The sequence below is a fragment of the Manihot esculenta genome, chromosome 4 (genome assembly GCF_001659605.2).
Source record: "Manihot esculenta cultivar AM560-2 chromosome 4, M.esculenta_v8, whole genome shotgun sequence".
Taxonomy (NCBI): Eukaryota; Viridiplantae; Streptophyta; class Magnoliopsida; order Malpighiales; family Euphorbiaceae; genus Manihot; species Manihot esculenta.
The window spans coordinates 6,790,769-6,803,754 of NC_035164.2; the positions used below are offsets into that span (position 1 = coordinate 6,790,769).

Here is a 12,986-nt window from a genome sequence, read left to right on the forward strand (position 1 = left end):
GGAAAATATCACCTCAATTTAAATTACATTTATCCTCTGTAATTATTATTACCTTATTTAAAAACAAAAATTAAATTAATAATTTCAAGAAAACAATATTACAATTTTTAGAAATAAATTTAATTTAATTGCATTTACAGATTTAATCTGATAGTAAAGTGTATCTAAATAAGAAATTTCAGATTCTCCAAAAAATCCTCAATTTTTCGTTTCAAAAAAAAAAATTTAATTAAATTTTTATAAATGAGTTGAATTAAATTTTTATATTTTTGTTAATGATGAAATAAGAAATAATATAATACAATATAATATTTTAATAATAAAATATTATTCTTTTATAATTTAAAATATAAAATTAATATTTTAATTAATATAAAAAATTTAAAAATATATAGATATAATAAATACTTTTAAAATTATAAAAATTAAATTTTATTATATAAAAATTATTTTTACTATTAAAAAATAATATTCTTATTATTAAAAAATAATATTATATTAGATGAAGTATATATACTTAATTAATAAAAAAATTAAATTAAACTTATTTAATTATTAAATAAAAATATAAGAATTTAATTGAAATTATACTATTATTATTTTTCCACTTCTTTAAATAAGAAAAAAAAAGATTATTTTCATTTCTGTTCCCTTTATTTTCCATCAATTCAAAATAAAAAATAAAAAATAGAAAATAAAAATTATTTTCCTCTTATTTATTTTCCTCTTCAACTGTAAAGTGTAAACTATCCAAACAGAATATAAAAAAATAAAAAAATAAAATATTAATTACTGAGGCAGTCTGTCCCTCCAAAAACCCAAATGAGTCTCGCGTTCCTAAGAACTCCTTTCCTTCCAACAGCCTTTGGACGATTCAAATGTCACAAAATGTCCATTACAAGGTTCTCTTCCAATACTGAGATTTCCGCTTCAGACCCAATCGCAGGTTACACTCGAGCCACGATCTTTTCTGCTCTCTCCTTCTAGAAAAGAAAAAAGTCATTGAAAAATCTCGTCTTTTTTGCTCAAATTACAGATTGTGGTGAAGTGTCTCAGCCAGAAATTCGTGTTTATGTGAGGAAGAAGAGAATGAAAAAGACTCTGAAAGTTGTAGTAAAGGACCCTCTAATAGAACCTAAGAAGGAGAAAGTATGATTTCTTTTTTCCTCAAGTGTTTTATATATGGCTGTGTACTGTACATCTTTTTTATTTTTTTATTTTTATATATCTGAGCTTCAGTTATCTTCCAAGTTCACTTTTTTTAAAAGAGGAAATCTAGTTTACTAATTCAATGCTATTTTGGTAATGGGTTTCATCTAAGTTTCCTCATACATTCGATATAGCACTTTGTGTGGATTGTTGGTATTGTCCTTTAATGCTTGTCTGTTTGAATGCTTATCAAGTGTTGATGAATGTTGAAGAAGTTTTCACTGTGTGGCACCAGTGAATTGAATTATTGGCTTTTGTTCTTTAACTGTTCTATTTGAATGATATGGAAAGGAAAAAAAAATTGTCATGAATGAATCTTTCACACTATAGTATAATTTACTTTTTTCTGAGTGGGAAACAATGTCTTCAATTTTTTTTCCTCTTGAGAAACAATACCTTCAATTTACCTTTTACAGATTGTAATCTATGGCTGTTTGCTTGAATTGTTGCTGCATTGATAAAAAGATGCATTGCTTGAGCATTTAAATTTTGAAGCAGCTAATTACTTTATATGGTAGGCAAAAAAAAGGCAACTTAACTAAAGCTGCTAATGAGTTGCCATTTTCGTTTCGTGAAGGGGTTTTCTTTTGCCTATATAAAAACCTATATCCAGAGTTTCTCCAGTTGTTTGTGTTCTGAATAGACATTCAAATTGTTTAGACTTAATGTAGTTCGATCTTCAGTAATACATGAATCTAAAGTCTAAACTTCGGGCTCTTTGTTTTTTTGGTTATCCATTTTTGAATGGTTGCTGTATATAACACTGTAGAAGCTGACATGATGACTAGTATCAGTAGTTGTTGTGGTAGTTGATTAAAGAGATCAAAATATTTACCTTTTCTCTATTCAGCTGCCTGACATTGAAGATTTTGCATATAAGAAGGCAGGCGGATCTGCACATTTAAGTAAGTAGCTTCTTTAGCAATGCTGTCTTAGTATGCATGACCCCTTGAGACAATTACATTCTTATGATACTTGTTATGACAGGAATCTAATCTTTATTAGGTGAAATCTCTTAATTGAGTAATGGATCTGAAGCCCCAATATTTTCCCTATATATTTATGATAAGAAATTAATGCTGATTTAGCATAGTTACCATCCATCCTCTTCATAAAAGGAGAAGGAAATGGTTTTTGTAATTGTGATGATATGCTATTCACGAAATGCATAATCAATGTCATTGAGTTAGCAGTTTGTTGATATGCTTTGCCAATTAAGTATAGTTCTACAGCCAAGGTTCACTATTCAACATTGAAATTTTATGTGAATGATTTGCAGTCCTGGCAAATAATTGCTTTGTTTTTGATAGGTAAATGCAGCTTCTCTGCATGTCATGTGATTGATATTTATTATTTTTATTTATGAACTAAATGGTAGAGCAAACCCTAACTAGTTTGGTATTAATGCTTGTAATTGTTGTATAAACTAAATGGTATTTTGACTCATTAGATGATGATGAGATATTGGAAAGTGTCCATATAAGATGAAATAGTAGGACAGAATATTGGGAGGATAGGAAGCAAAAGCTTGGCTTTTTCTTCAATCCTTGCTTTATAACCTTCCTTAGCAGCCAATTTTTCAGTTGATCAGAATAATTTAATCAGAAAGAAATAATAGGAATTAAAGTTGAAGAGCATCAGCCAATTTTACAGTTGCTGATGTATTTTATTTACTTTTATTGCAAATGGTTATGCAGAGAAGTCAAAACTTATCACCGATGTGCTTCCTGTGGATATTGGAACTGCTTCGATGATTAGACAAACTGGTAAGTGGAATTTTATATACTCAAATTGGTTTTGGACATAGCAGATACAGGAGAAGGAAGTTGAGAAGAAACTATGGTTGTGCCAAATTCTTATAGCTGTAGTTGGTGACAAATGGCAAGCAAATCTTGCCTTGACTAGGGATGAGGTGGTACATAGGAATTTGGTGTAGAATTTATGCAAGTTATTTTTTCAGATTACTAATCCGTTTTATAAAACTATATTATCTACATCTCTGTGTACTTAATTTATTGAACAGTTTTATTCTCTATCAAATATAATTTTGGCTGAATAGATAGAGTAACATTTCAGGGGCTGCAATCCGTCGAATGAGGCTCTCTCTCTCTCTCTATATATATATATATATATATATTAAAAGAAAAACCAGTCTGTTGTCTTTGCTTTCAAATGTGATGTTGGTTGACATTGCAAGTTGCCAAGTGAAGGATTTTGAAGCGTTGTACATATATCTGACCCGAAGATGAGGCAAGATGTCGATTGTCGAAGCCAAAATTCCGCTTGATGGATAAATAATGACAGTTTTTCTGCTTATTTGTGGTGATTGTATTCTAATGCTTTGATTCATTTGGTTTAGATAAACCCCCTGCCAACTGGGAAATAGTCCTTGAAGGGATTCGCAAAATGAGGTCCTCAGAAGATGCACCAGTAGACACAATGGGATGTGAAAAAGCTGGAACTTTTCTTCCTCCTAAGGTATGCCCCTTTACGATTCAGTAATGGCTTAGTGAATAGAGCAGAGATGTGATAGATTAATATTGGAATATCTTTGTTAGACGTTGATGCAATTTTTAGCAACAAGGTATTTTTCTTTTCTTCCTTCACTTTGCTAAATAATTCTGTAATTCTTTCTGTTTTAAATTTTCTTAGCTTACAGCTACTTCTATGTTTATCTTGTTTTTCATGATAGTCATTTAGATTGTTAAGAGTCCCATTCGTGGCATATCGGGTTATTGTTTTGAAAATCTGCACATTTAGGTCTTAAAGATTGAACATTACCAAGTTTAGAAGCTAGTTAATTCATCCTAGTAGGGTAAATGTACATCTCTATATGCACGAACTGTCCTGGTGGGCGCCTAGATCTCCAGAATTTGTAACTTTTGCTTGAGGAGATTACATGGACTTGGTGTATCCCATATTTTTTGATGACCTTAAACTTACAGCAGTTCATCCATTTATTCTAAGACTTTCTTTCATCAGAGAAGCTCTTTCTTCTTATTATACTATTGCTTGGAATAAAGATTTTCTGTAATCATCTTAATTTCATGAAAAGAGGTCAATGGAGGAAATGAAAACATCCTATATAGTTTGACATAAGATCTGTAGTAGGAAAATTTCATGTGTTTTGTATTGGACCTCTAGTTCTTGTATTTTGAAAGATTAGTGGGTTGCATTTTTTCTTTGCTAATCCTTGTCAACAAACTTGCCCGTTGAGAATTTAGTTCAAACATTGTAATGTCATATTCATGTCTTGTCTTCCAAAGTGCTTTGTTGGTTTTGCTTTCTGGCAGATTTTTCATATTATAAGTTCTTAATATAATATTCTGATCCCATACTTTGAACCCCTTTAACTTTTTCCCTTCTATGTAGGAAAGAAGATTTGCTGTCTTGGTATCTTCACTTCTATCAAGCCAAACCAAGGATCATGTAACACATGGCAAGTTTTTAATGATACTATTGTTTCGCCATTTCCCAAAATGCTTTAGTATACTAGGTTTTATGTTCCTATACCTCGAATTTGTATCATAAAACTATACCAGGTTGTGGTTTAAGCTGTGATATGACATCAAGATACATGTACATGACATATGATTACTATCATGTGTGAATTTTAAATATGAGAGATGCTGTAGGGAGCATAGAAATGAAATAAGGACCGTGTCTGAGACTGATAAATTCAAAGCTAGGACAAATCATTTGTGAAGAATGTTGTTCCCACTTTACATACATGACTTAGCTAGCTGGCAACCACATGAGTGACCGAGTGTTCACTTTGAGGTTTGAGCTTTACTTGATGAACTCTGTTTGATGCTCAGATTGCTTGAATATGACAATAGAGTGATGGACTAAAGTAAACCTCGGAATGATCAGAAAGAAAATCTAGAAGGACCTTTAGAATAAATCAGGTCTTTGTGGAGAACTCATCAATTCCCAAGATAATTGGTCCTAATACAAAAGCTTGCTTCACCTATAGAATGTGTTTATATGTTTTAGTCCTTTCTTTTAGGGTTTACAGGACCCTTTCTTCACTGAAGTTTTTTTTTTTTTTTGGAGTGCAGGAGCTATTCAGCGTCTTCATCAAAATAATATGCTTACTGCTGATGCCATTGACAGAGCCGATGAAACCACAATTAAGAATTTGATTTACCCTGTATGTTTTCTCAAGAAATACATCAACTAATGGTGATAAGCTATCTTATTTTACACAAGACATTAATATCCAAATAATTATGACCATTGTAATAAGCTTTTCTTTCTAGTCATATATTCTTGCTGCAGTGGATAATTAAAGTTGTATTTTTAGGTTGGCTTTTATACCAGAAAAGCTAGTAATTTGAAGAAAATTGCAAAAATCTGTCTCGTGAAATATGATGGAGATATACCTAGCTCTTTGGAGGACCTTTTAGCACTTCCAGGGATAGGTCCTAAAATGGCTCATTTGGTAGGCTTGACTGCATTCTTGATTATAATAAGGTTGTTGGCTTAGTTTCTAAAAGCACTGGCTTGTACTTCTTTAGGTTATGAATATTGCCTGGAACAATGTTCAAGGGATATGTGTAGATACCCATGTGCACCGCATTTGCAATCGACTTGGATGGGTGTCTCGGCCAAGCACAAACCAAGTATGTTCCCTTGTATTGTCTGATGATGGAGTTCCAAAGACATTACCACTGTTTTTTGATATTTGCTTCTTTTCTCACATAGCTATTAATTATTTCACTCATTTACAAAAGTTTTGACGATGCCCAAAATCATATTTGTTGCAATAAAATCATTACTCAATGGCTCCTTTTAAATGGTTCAAGAATCCAATAAAAATGCCTTCAGTTGGAGGGCTCAATAGCAAAAACTCAGAAAGCTCTAGGGCTTTGTAGTGCATTATTGGAGTTTGCCTACACTGTTTACTAGATCTGCGTCATGTCATTTGCAAACATTGATATGGATGTTCTGGTTCTTACATTGTGGGGATTTAATTAGTTATATTATGATATTTTATTATTAGGAATGCATTTTACCTAATCCTTTGATTGATGAATCCAGCAATTGGTTTTATGATATGCAAGATGGCCAAAAGTCTGAGGCATGGATTGTGGAAGGATTAGATAGATAATTACTCTTTGACCCAAAAGGGAATTTAATAGATCCTTGAATTTCTGTTTTTCTATTTTTAATGCATTTCCATAGGTGGGGAGCTGAAAGGGGGAATTTGAATTTACTATATTAGTTTGAATGTATATAATGTTTGTTTTTATTTTTGGTCGGGTAAACTTTTCATTTAAAGTTTAACTTCATTAATTGGATGAAAAATTGATATGCATGTAAAATACCTGCAGAAAAGGTTCACTTCTTTTCCAATTTTAACTATTGACATTATACATTTTGAGCTAAAATTTCTGATGATCTTTGGATTTGAAACTATCTTATCCCAAAGCAACCGTCCTTAATTTCAAAGGGTAAATTTATTATGATCCTGAGTTCTTACATTCTGGAGTTGAATAACATGGAAGTTAACTTTTCAAAATCGATCTTCTGCATGATTCATTTGTTTTATGAGTTCCCTTTCTCTGTGTTTATGTTCATAAGAGGCATTACATCAGTTTGCTTGTTTCTTTGCTAGAAAACTTCAACTCCTGAGGAAACAAGAGTTTCTTTGCAACAATGGCTTCCAAAGGAAGAGTGGGTTCCAATAAACCCTCTTTTGGTATGTATGGAACTTCCACTTGCGTGAATATGCACAACAGAAGTGCCTGTATAGATACGAAGACTGTTATGCATAAGCACTCGAGGAAACTAATTTACACACAGCTAATCCTGCAAAAGCCCAAACCTCCTCGCGTTTTTCGCTTGTGTACTTTACATCTTCAATCATCTGCAGCTCTGCATGTGTAATATAAATTTGGTATTACATGTTAATCACAACTGAAGGGCCTTTGTTGCTTTCAATTTAACAGGTTGGATTTGGACAGACAATTTGTACTCCACTCAGACCTCGCTGCAGTATGTGCAGCGTAAACGAGTTCTGCCCATCTGCGTTCAAGGAGATGTCAAGTCCAACATCCAAGAAGAAGCTGTAGATCATAATTAGTCCCCGACTCCCTGGGAGGAAACTTGGTCAGTCATTTATCTCTCCAGTTACATTTTCTGCATGCTTTGGAAATTGGAATGGCTAATGGAGCAATGTTTTAAGGTTTATTTTGTGGTGTTGCATAAATTGTTCTTGCAGAATTTGAGAAAGATGGGTTTCTGGTTAGAGTAATGTGATTCCAAAAGGGATTATGCATTTTTGTAAAAATCATGTCATTATCCTGTAAATGTCAAATAGGATAAGAAACTATGTATTTTTGGGATGTAACTAAACAAAATGCCTATTAATCATTTCGATGATATATACGTAAAATTTTTTCGCCCCTCGTTACACCCCACCCCTTCCCTCCCCTATGTGTATATATATTTGAAGAGAAGAGGATGATGACCATATTTGCATATTGTTCTCTTATAGGTGCACGTTTAGTATGAAGAAAAATGTGTTTCAAGTGAACAGTTTGTAAAGAAACAGAAGAAATGCAAATTATTATATTTTAATATTTTTTTTTTTTATCTTATAACGTACTGTGTTTTTTACTTGGAGAACTAATTGGATTGTTGCGAGCATAAGAATATGAAATGCTTTAGAAGGTGACAGATGTTATGAGGCGACAGGGAGTAAATGGAGATGGGTGGCATATAGCTTAAGGTTTAAAGCTCATGGCAACTAACCCATGATGCTGGGGTGGGGAGTGAGTTCGAATCTCTCATCGCCCACAATCGACCAAAAAGGGAAAGACATTTCCTTCTAAAATGGGTTGGAGGCATTGAATTCTCACTAATGTTTGTGTTGCTCAAGTCGACATCTTGCCTTTAGGCTTCATCCTCATGCAAGTCCATTTCTATAAGGCAAAAATTCCCCCTTACCAATGCATTTTACATTCTAAAGCGTGTGCGAACATGCAGTTTTCAGCAAAAAAAAAAAAAACTTGTGGTTAAAAAGATATGTTCATATATTTACGTGTATACTAATACCTTGTGAGGGGGAAAAATGGAAATGGCATCTAGTGGGAACTCTAGCATTCATTTCATTCCGTTTGTCATGTAATTCAAGTTAAGGCAGGATAAATAAAACAATGATTAAACCTTACAGTGTTTTCATTTTATTATACACATCTGCTCGATTCACTGGCACAATATACTTCAACTTTTCTTCTATTGCAATTGAACTGGTTCTGTTGTCAATCCAGCCGATATATCCATACTAAAGTCACTTGCATTGATAAAATTCTGTTCTACAACAATGAAATAAAGAAAAAAATTTTTATTTTGGACTTGTTTACTAACAAGGACCTTGAGCAAGGCATAAATCTCCCACTAGCCAGAAAAATGTTCATAAAGGGAAAAATACAAAAAAACATTTCATAATTTTATTTTCTTGTACACTTCATGGATCGGGATTAAGAATTCTCCCTTTAAGTACTTGAAAAATCTGTTTTAAGTTATGTAGTGCTTTCCCCAATCTTTTTATCATAGAAAATGTCAGCAGTTGTATCAACACTTTAAGAATCCCTGTGTTCTTCTGTTATTCATGACCATATTTCCAGCCAAAATCTGCCCTGCAGGGTAGGAGTATTGTTGAAGTTGCAGACTTGCAGGCACTTTCACAACACATGGCAAATGCTTTTCATCACCTAATATTGGTACAGATTCAAAGATGAACTTAAATGTCTACCCAACATGTATTAGTGACCATCAATAGAAGAATAACAAAAATAGTACAAGGTTCAGTCAAATTTGAAGTGTCACCTTATCTACTGGCGAAAATACATCTTTATACGCTAAAAGTTGGGCATATAATCATACAAATTACAAGAAATTAGTTTTCAGAACTGTGTCCTCGCATCTGCAAATCTATCCTTGAAAAACTCATCAATCCAAGAAGCAGCAGATGATGCTTAACCATTCGTTAGGCCGACACTGGCAGATTACTCTTGCGATAGGTCCAATAGTTAACTCGTATTGGATCGACATGCTCCAAGACAGAACATACTGCTTTGGCCAAGTCAGTATCTAGTGGATCAGCATTTGATGTCCTCAGAGCAGTGACAGCATCTATAAACTCTTGGTTTGCTTGAAAACCATCGCAAAGAAGATCCAAGAGCACACTCAGCGCAAATATGTAGTTCGTTTTGCTATTCAGCACCTTCAAACATACAGAAGAGACTTGAAGATCATTAATCCAAGACTGGCTATCACCTTTGTAGAGGCCTCGAAGATATCGCCATGGGCTCTCATTCTCAGGGTTAGCTAAGATGGCCTCAACTGTATACTTTACTTCAGACTCTCTCATGGATTTTAGGCCTCCAAGTAAGGGAGATCGAGTTATAACAAAATATCTCTGTTAGGAGGTAAATGCACAAATTTCTTAGCTAAAGGGGAAATGAGATGAAAATTTTTAAGTAATCGGTCTAAAACACAAATTTCTTAGCAAAAAATATTTTTAGGTAAATCAAAAGTGCATGATAACGGGAGTCAGCTCTGATGCATTTGTTGTATTCAAAGTAAGCAAATCATGAGTGACTGCACATGATTAATATGTTCTACTTGTGAGATTAAGCGAACATCTAATCATTGTCATAATGTGATTAACTTATAAATAGCATGTGTCAGAATGTTCAATGCATTATCCTTGCCTGATTCCAAGCAGAGTTGTTAAACACGTCATCTTGAAGGAGCTGCCCACAATAGTCGAGTTCATCTTCCCATCCTCCTAAAGCCTGTAGTACCCACTGCACAAGGGTAGGGTTTCCAACAACTCATATAAATAACAACAGGGGATAAAATTAGAAAATGTTCATGTAAAAGAGAACAATGCATTAAGCATAGAGGGAATATGAGTAGCACAACAAACCTGCCGGTGTGACCAGGCATGATAATTTTTAGCATCCAGGGAAAGGATCTTCCTGGTAAACTGAAGTTCCTTAGCCATAGCATTGGTCCCTAATTTCTCAGCAACCCACCGCCTATGATGCCTGGAAAACATTTATCACTACGACTAAAGTTATTTTATTGGTACGTTAAAAATAAATTGAACATGTACATTCAGATATGGCAAGAAAAATGGATAAATAAAATCAACTACACCTTACTTTCAAATGGTGCGACCATAATAAATATCACAACTAAATGTATAGTAACTAGAACGAGTTCCATTAATAATTACCTCGTAAAATAGGTATTACCAATCAATGTTCCCATCATCTTCCCCTTATATGAGTAGACTCTGGAATTTAAGCATTATTCTTATATTTTCAACAGAATAATTATAGGAAACCTTATTTTTATACCATTAATCTACACTTAATTTTCAAAAAACCTTCTAAATCACTGAAAGCGGACACCTTTACCAAGCAGACATCTTGTTAAGCATCAACAAGTAACATTATGATTTGTTTCAAGACTCTGCAAAAAGCAATGCATAGAAGTTTCTGAATGCAAAAATGTCCTTGGAAATGACAGAAATTTGTTAATGCACATTGAATTCTGGTGAAAAAATAAGCAAGTGGTTGGAAAAAAAGTGGAACCAAGTTCAACCTTTTCTCTTCTTATTAATCATTATCAACGACTTGAAATCATATATACAAAAGCTCCCTACCATATCTGATAGTTTTTGGTGTTTTTCTTGGCAATCCGTGCAACATAATCCAGCTCTTCATCCAGGTCTGCGTTGAGTGCCTCAAGTACTAGACGCCTGAAATGCCAAACCTTCCCCCAAAAAGTGGTGGAATCAATTCAAATTCAATTGAGTGATTCAACAGATAGGATGAATGATAACAAAATTGGTAGAAAATAATAAAAAGACAAAGTGGGTTACAGTGTAATTGCCGGGATTTAGGAGTATGACTAGGTGGGTGAGTTGGAGCGCTCGAGGCGATCGCTCGTCAGAGAGATAGATGGCGCGGAAGTAGTTCATGGTCTCCTCGAACTCTGGCTTGTAGGCGATGGGCACCACCGGGTTGGGACCATCGTCTTGGGGGATGGGAACGACATCCGACCACTCTGGTCTCTGGCTCAGTGGCAACATCTCCTCTGGGCGCAGGTCGTCGTCTGAGTCCATCGCTACTTCTTCCACTCCTGCTTTGATCGGGATCAGGACACTTTTTTCCGAATACGAGGACACTTCAAGCCCTGTGTGCTATGAAACGCTACCAAAAGGCGATGAAAAGAAAAAGAAAAAGAAAAGAAAAAATCTATTTTTCCCATTAAACTTTAAGATAAATTACAGTTTAATATCTGAATTATAGTAAAATTTTCACTTTAATTTCTGTATTTTAAAAATATATTTTAATTTTTTTTAAAAAATTTATAAAAAATACACTTTAATATTTGAAATATTATATTAAGAATAAGTTACATCATAATTTTTAAAATTTAATAAAATCTATAATTTAGTCTTTATTTATTTAATAATAAATATTTCAATTTTTTAATTTTTATTTTATTAATAAAATAATTTTTATATCATTTTAACGTTAATTAACTTTTAATTAAAAAAATTAATTCAAATTAAAAAATTAAATTGTTATTAATATTAAATTATAAAAATTAAATTATTAAAATTATAAAAATTAAACTGTTGTGAAAAATAAATCTGAATGATTTAATAATATATTTTAAGCAAAATTATTTTTTTAACAGAAAAAATCTTAAAACTAAATTATTTAATATTAAAATAATAAAAATTAAATTATAAATTTTAAGAAATTTTGCTATAAATTACCCTTATATTAAATAGTCATACTGTTAGATTTGGTGTTAAATAGACGTTAACATGTGAGAAAAGACAGAATTAACCTGATACCCATCAAACCATAATTAATTAAGAGAAATTAACTTCTCAAAATCCTTTTGCCTCCAAACTCATCTCTCTCATTGTGAGTCGCTATGATAGCCTTTGTAATCCTACGTCTTTTTACCTCTTAATCTCCATTGTAGCTTATACTATAGAATCCAAGTCAAAACACACATAACGCTAAATAATCACTTAAAAACCTGCTAGATAAATAAAAAAAAAATCATATTTAGCTCAACTATATTCTCTCACAAAGTGAGGTTTGAAAGGCACAAATTTTCAAATTAATGAAATGCAACACAACAGTATTTACAGGAAAAAAACCTTTCCAGCCTTTTATTCACTAAAAGGAAATAATATAAGAAACTCCTTTTACGGAACTTCCCATATGTAACGACTCGGAAACCGGACCGCTACCGGCGCTAGAGTTCAGATCGATTTAAGGTCGTCGTAACCCGTAGCAAGTCTACTATGTATCCTGTATACCTTATAAAATCCCAAACATGAACATACATTTTCATAAAAATTTAAACTTTTCATAAACTAAACTTGACCTGAATATACATCATAACCTGTAAACATAAAACTCACGCTAGAGCCCTCATCAAATGCTCTAGCATGGTCAACATCATATACCTCAAGCTTGGATTAACATAATTCGTTATGAAACCTTGTACATAGAAACATGTTCAATGGGATTTACAACATAAACTAGGGCAAAGCACAAAATTAAACCATTACATGATACATTCCACTACTATTCTATTACATAACATATACCATCAACCTTGGTGACTTCCCCGCTCTAACTCTGATCCTGCAAACCTAGGGGTTAGGGGAAAGGGGTAAGCTACAAGAGCCTAGTGAGCGGAACAGTAAAAACAGTTTAATAAAC

The 12,986-nt window shown here is 32.9% G+C and overlaps 2 protein-coding genes across 2 annotated transcripts; one reads left to right on the top strand and one right to left on the bottom strand.

The window, feature by feature from the left end:
* Positions 1-784: 784 nt before the first annotated feature.
* Positions 785-7,627, top strand: LOC110613489 (endonuclease III homolog 1, chloroplastic). The gene is made up of 12 exons (XM_021754645.2): positions 785-946; positions 1,037-1,149; positions 2,060-2,114; positions 2,907-2,975; positions 3,569-3,687; positions 4,582-4,648; positions 5,271-5,362; positions 5,516-5,653; positions 5,730-5,834; positions 6,830-6,913; positions 7,164-7,323; positions 7,436-7,627. The coding sequence occupies exons 1-11, from the start codon at positions 823-825 to the stop codon at positions 7,284-7,286; spliced, it is 1,089 nt and encodes a 362-aa protein (XP_021610337.1). The 5' UTR covers positions 785-822; the 3' UTR covers positions 7,287-7,323; positions 7,436-7,627.
* Positions 7,628-8,954: 1,327 nt separating this feature from the next.
* On the bottom strand, positions 8,955-11,457 carry LOC110613490 (protein farnesyltransferase/geranylgeranyltransferase type-1 subunit alpha). The gene is made up of 5 exons (XM_021754646.2): positions 11,114-11,457; positions 10,895-11,004; positions 10,151-10,271; positions 9,933-10,028; positions 8,955-9,637 (listed from the first exon to the last, which is right to left on the bottom strand). The coding sequence occupies exons 1-5, from the start codon at positions 11,354-11,356 to the stop codon at positions 9,206-9,208; spliced, it is 1,002 nt and encodes a 333-aa protein (XP_021610338.1). The 5' UTR covers positions 11,357-11,457; the 3' UTR covers positions 8,955-9,205.
* Positions 11,458-12,986: the final 1,529 nt, after the last annotated feature.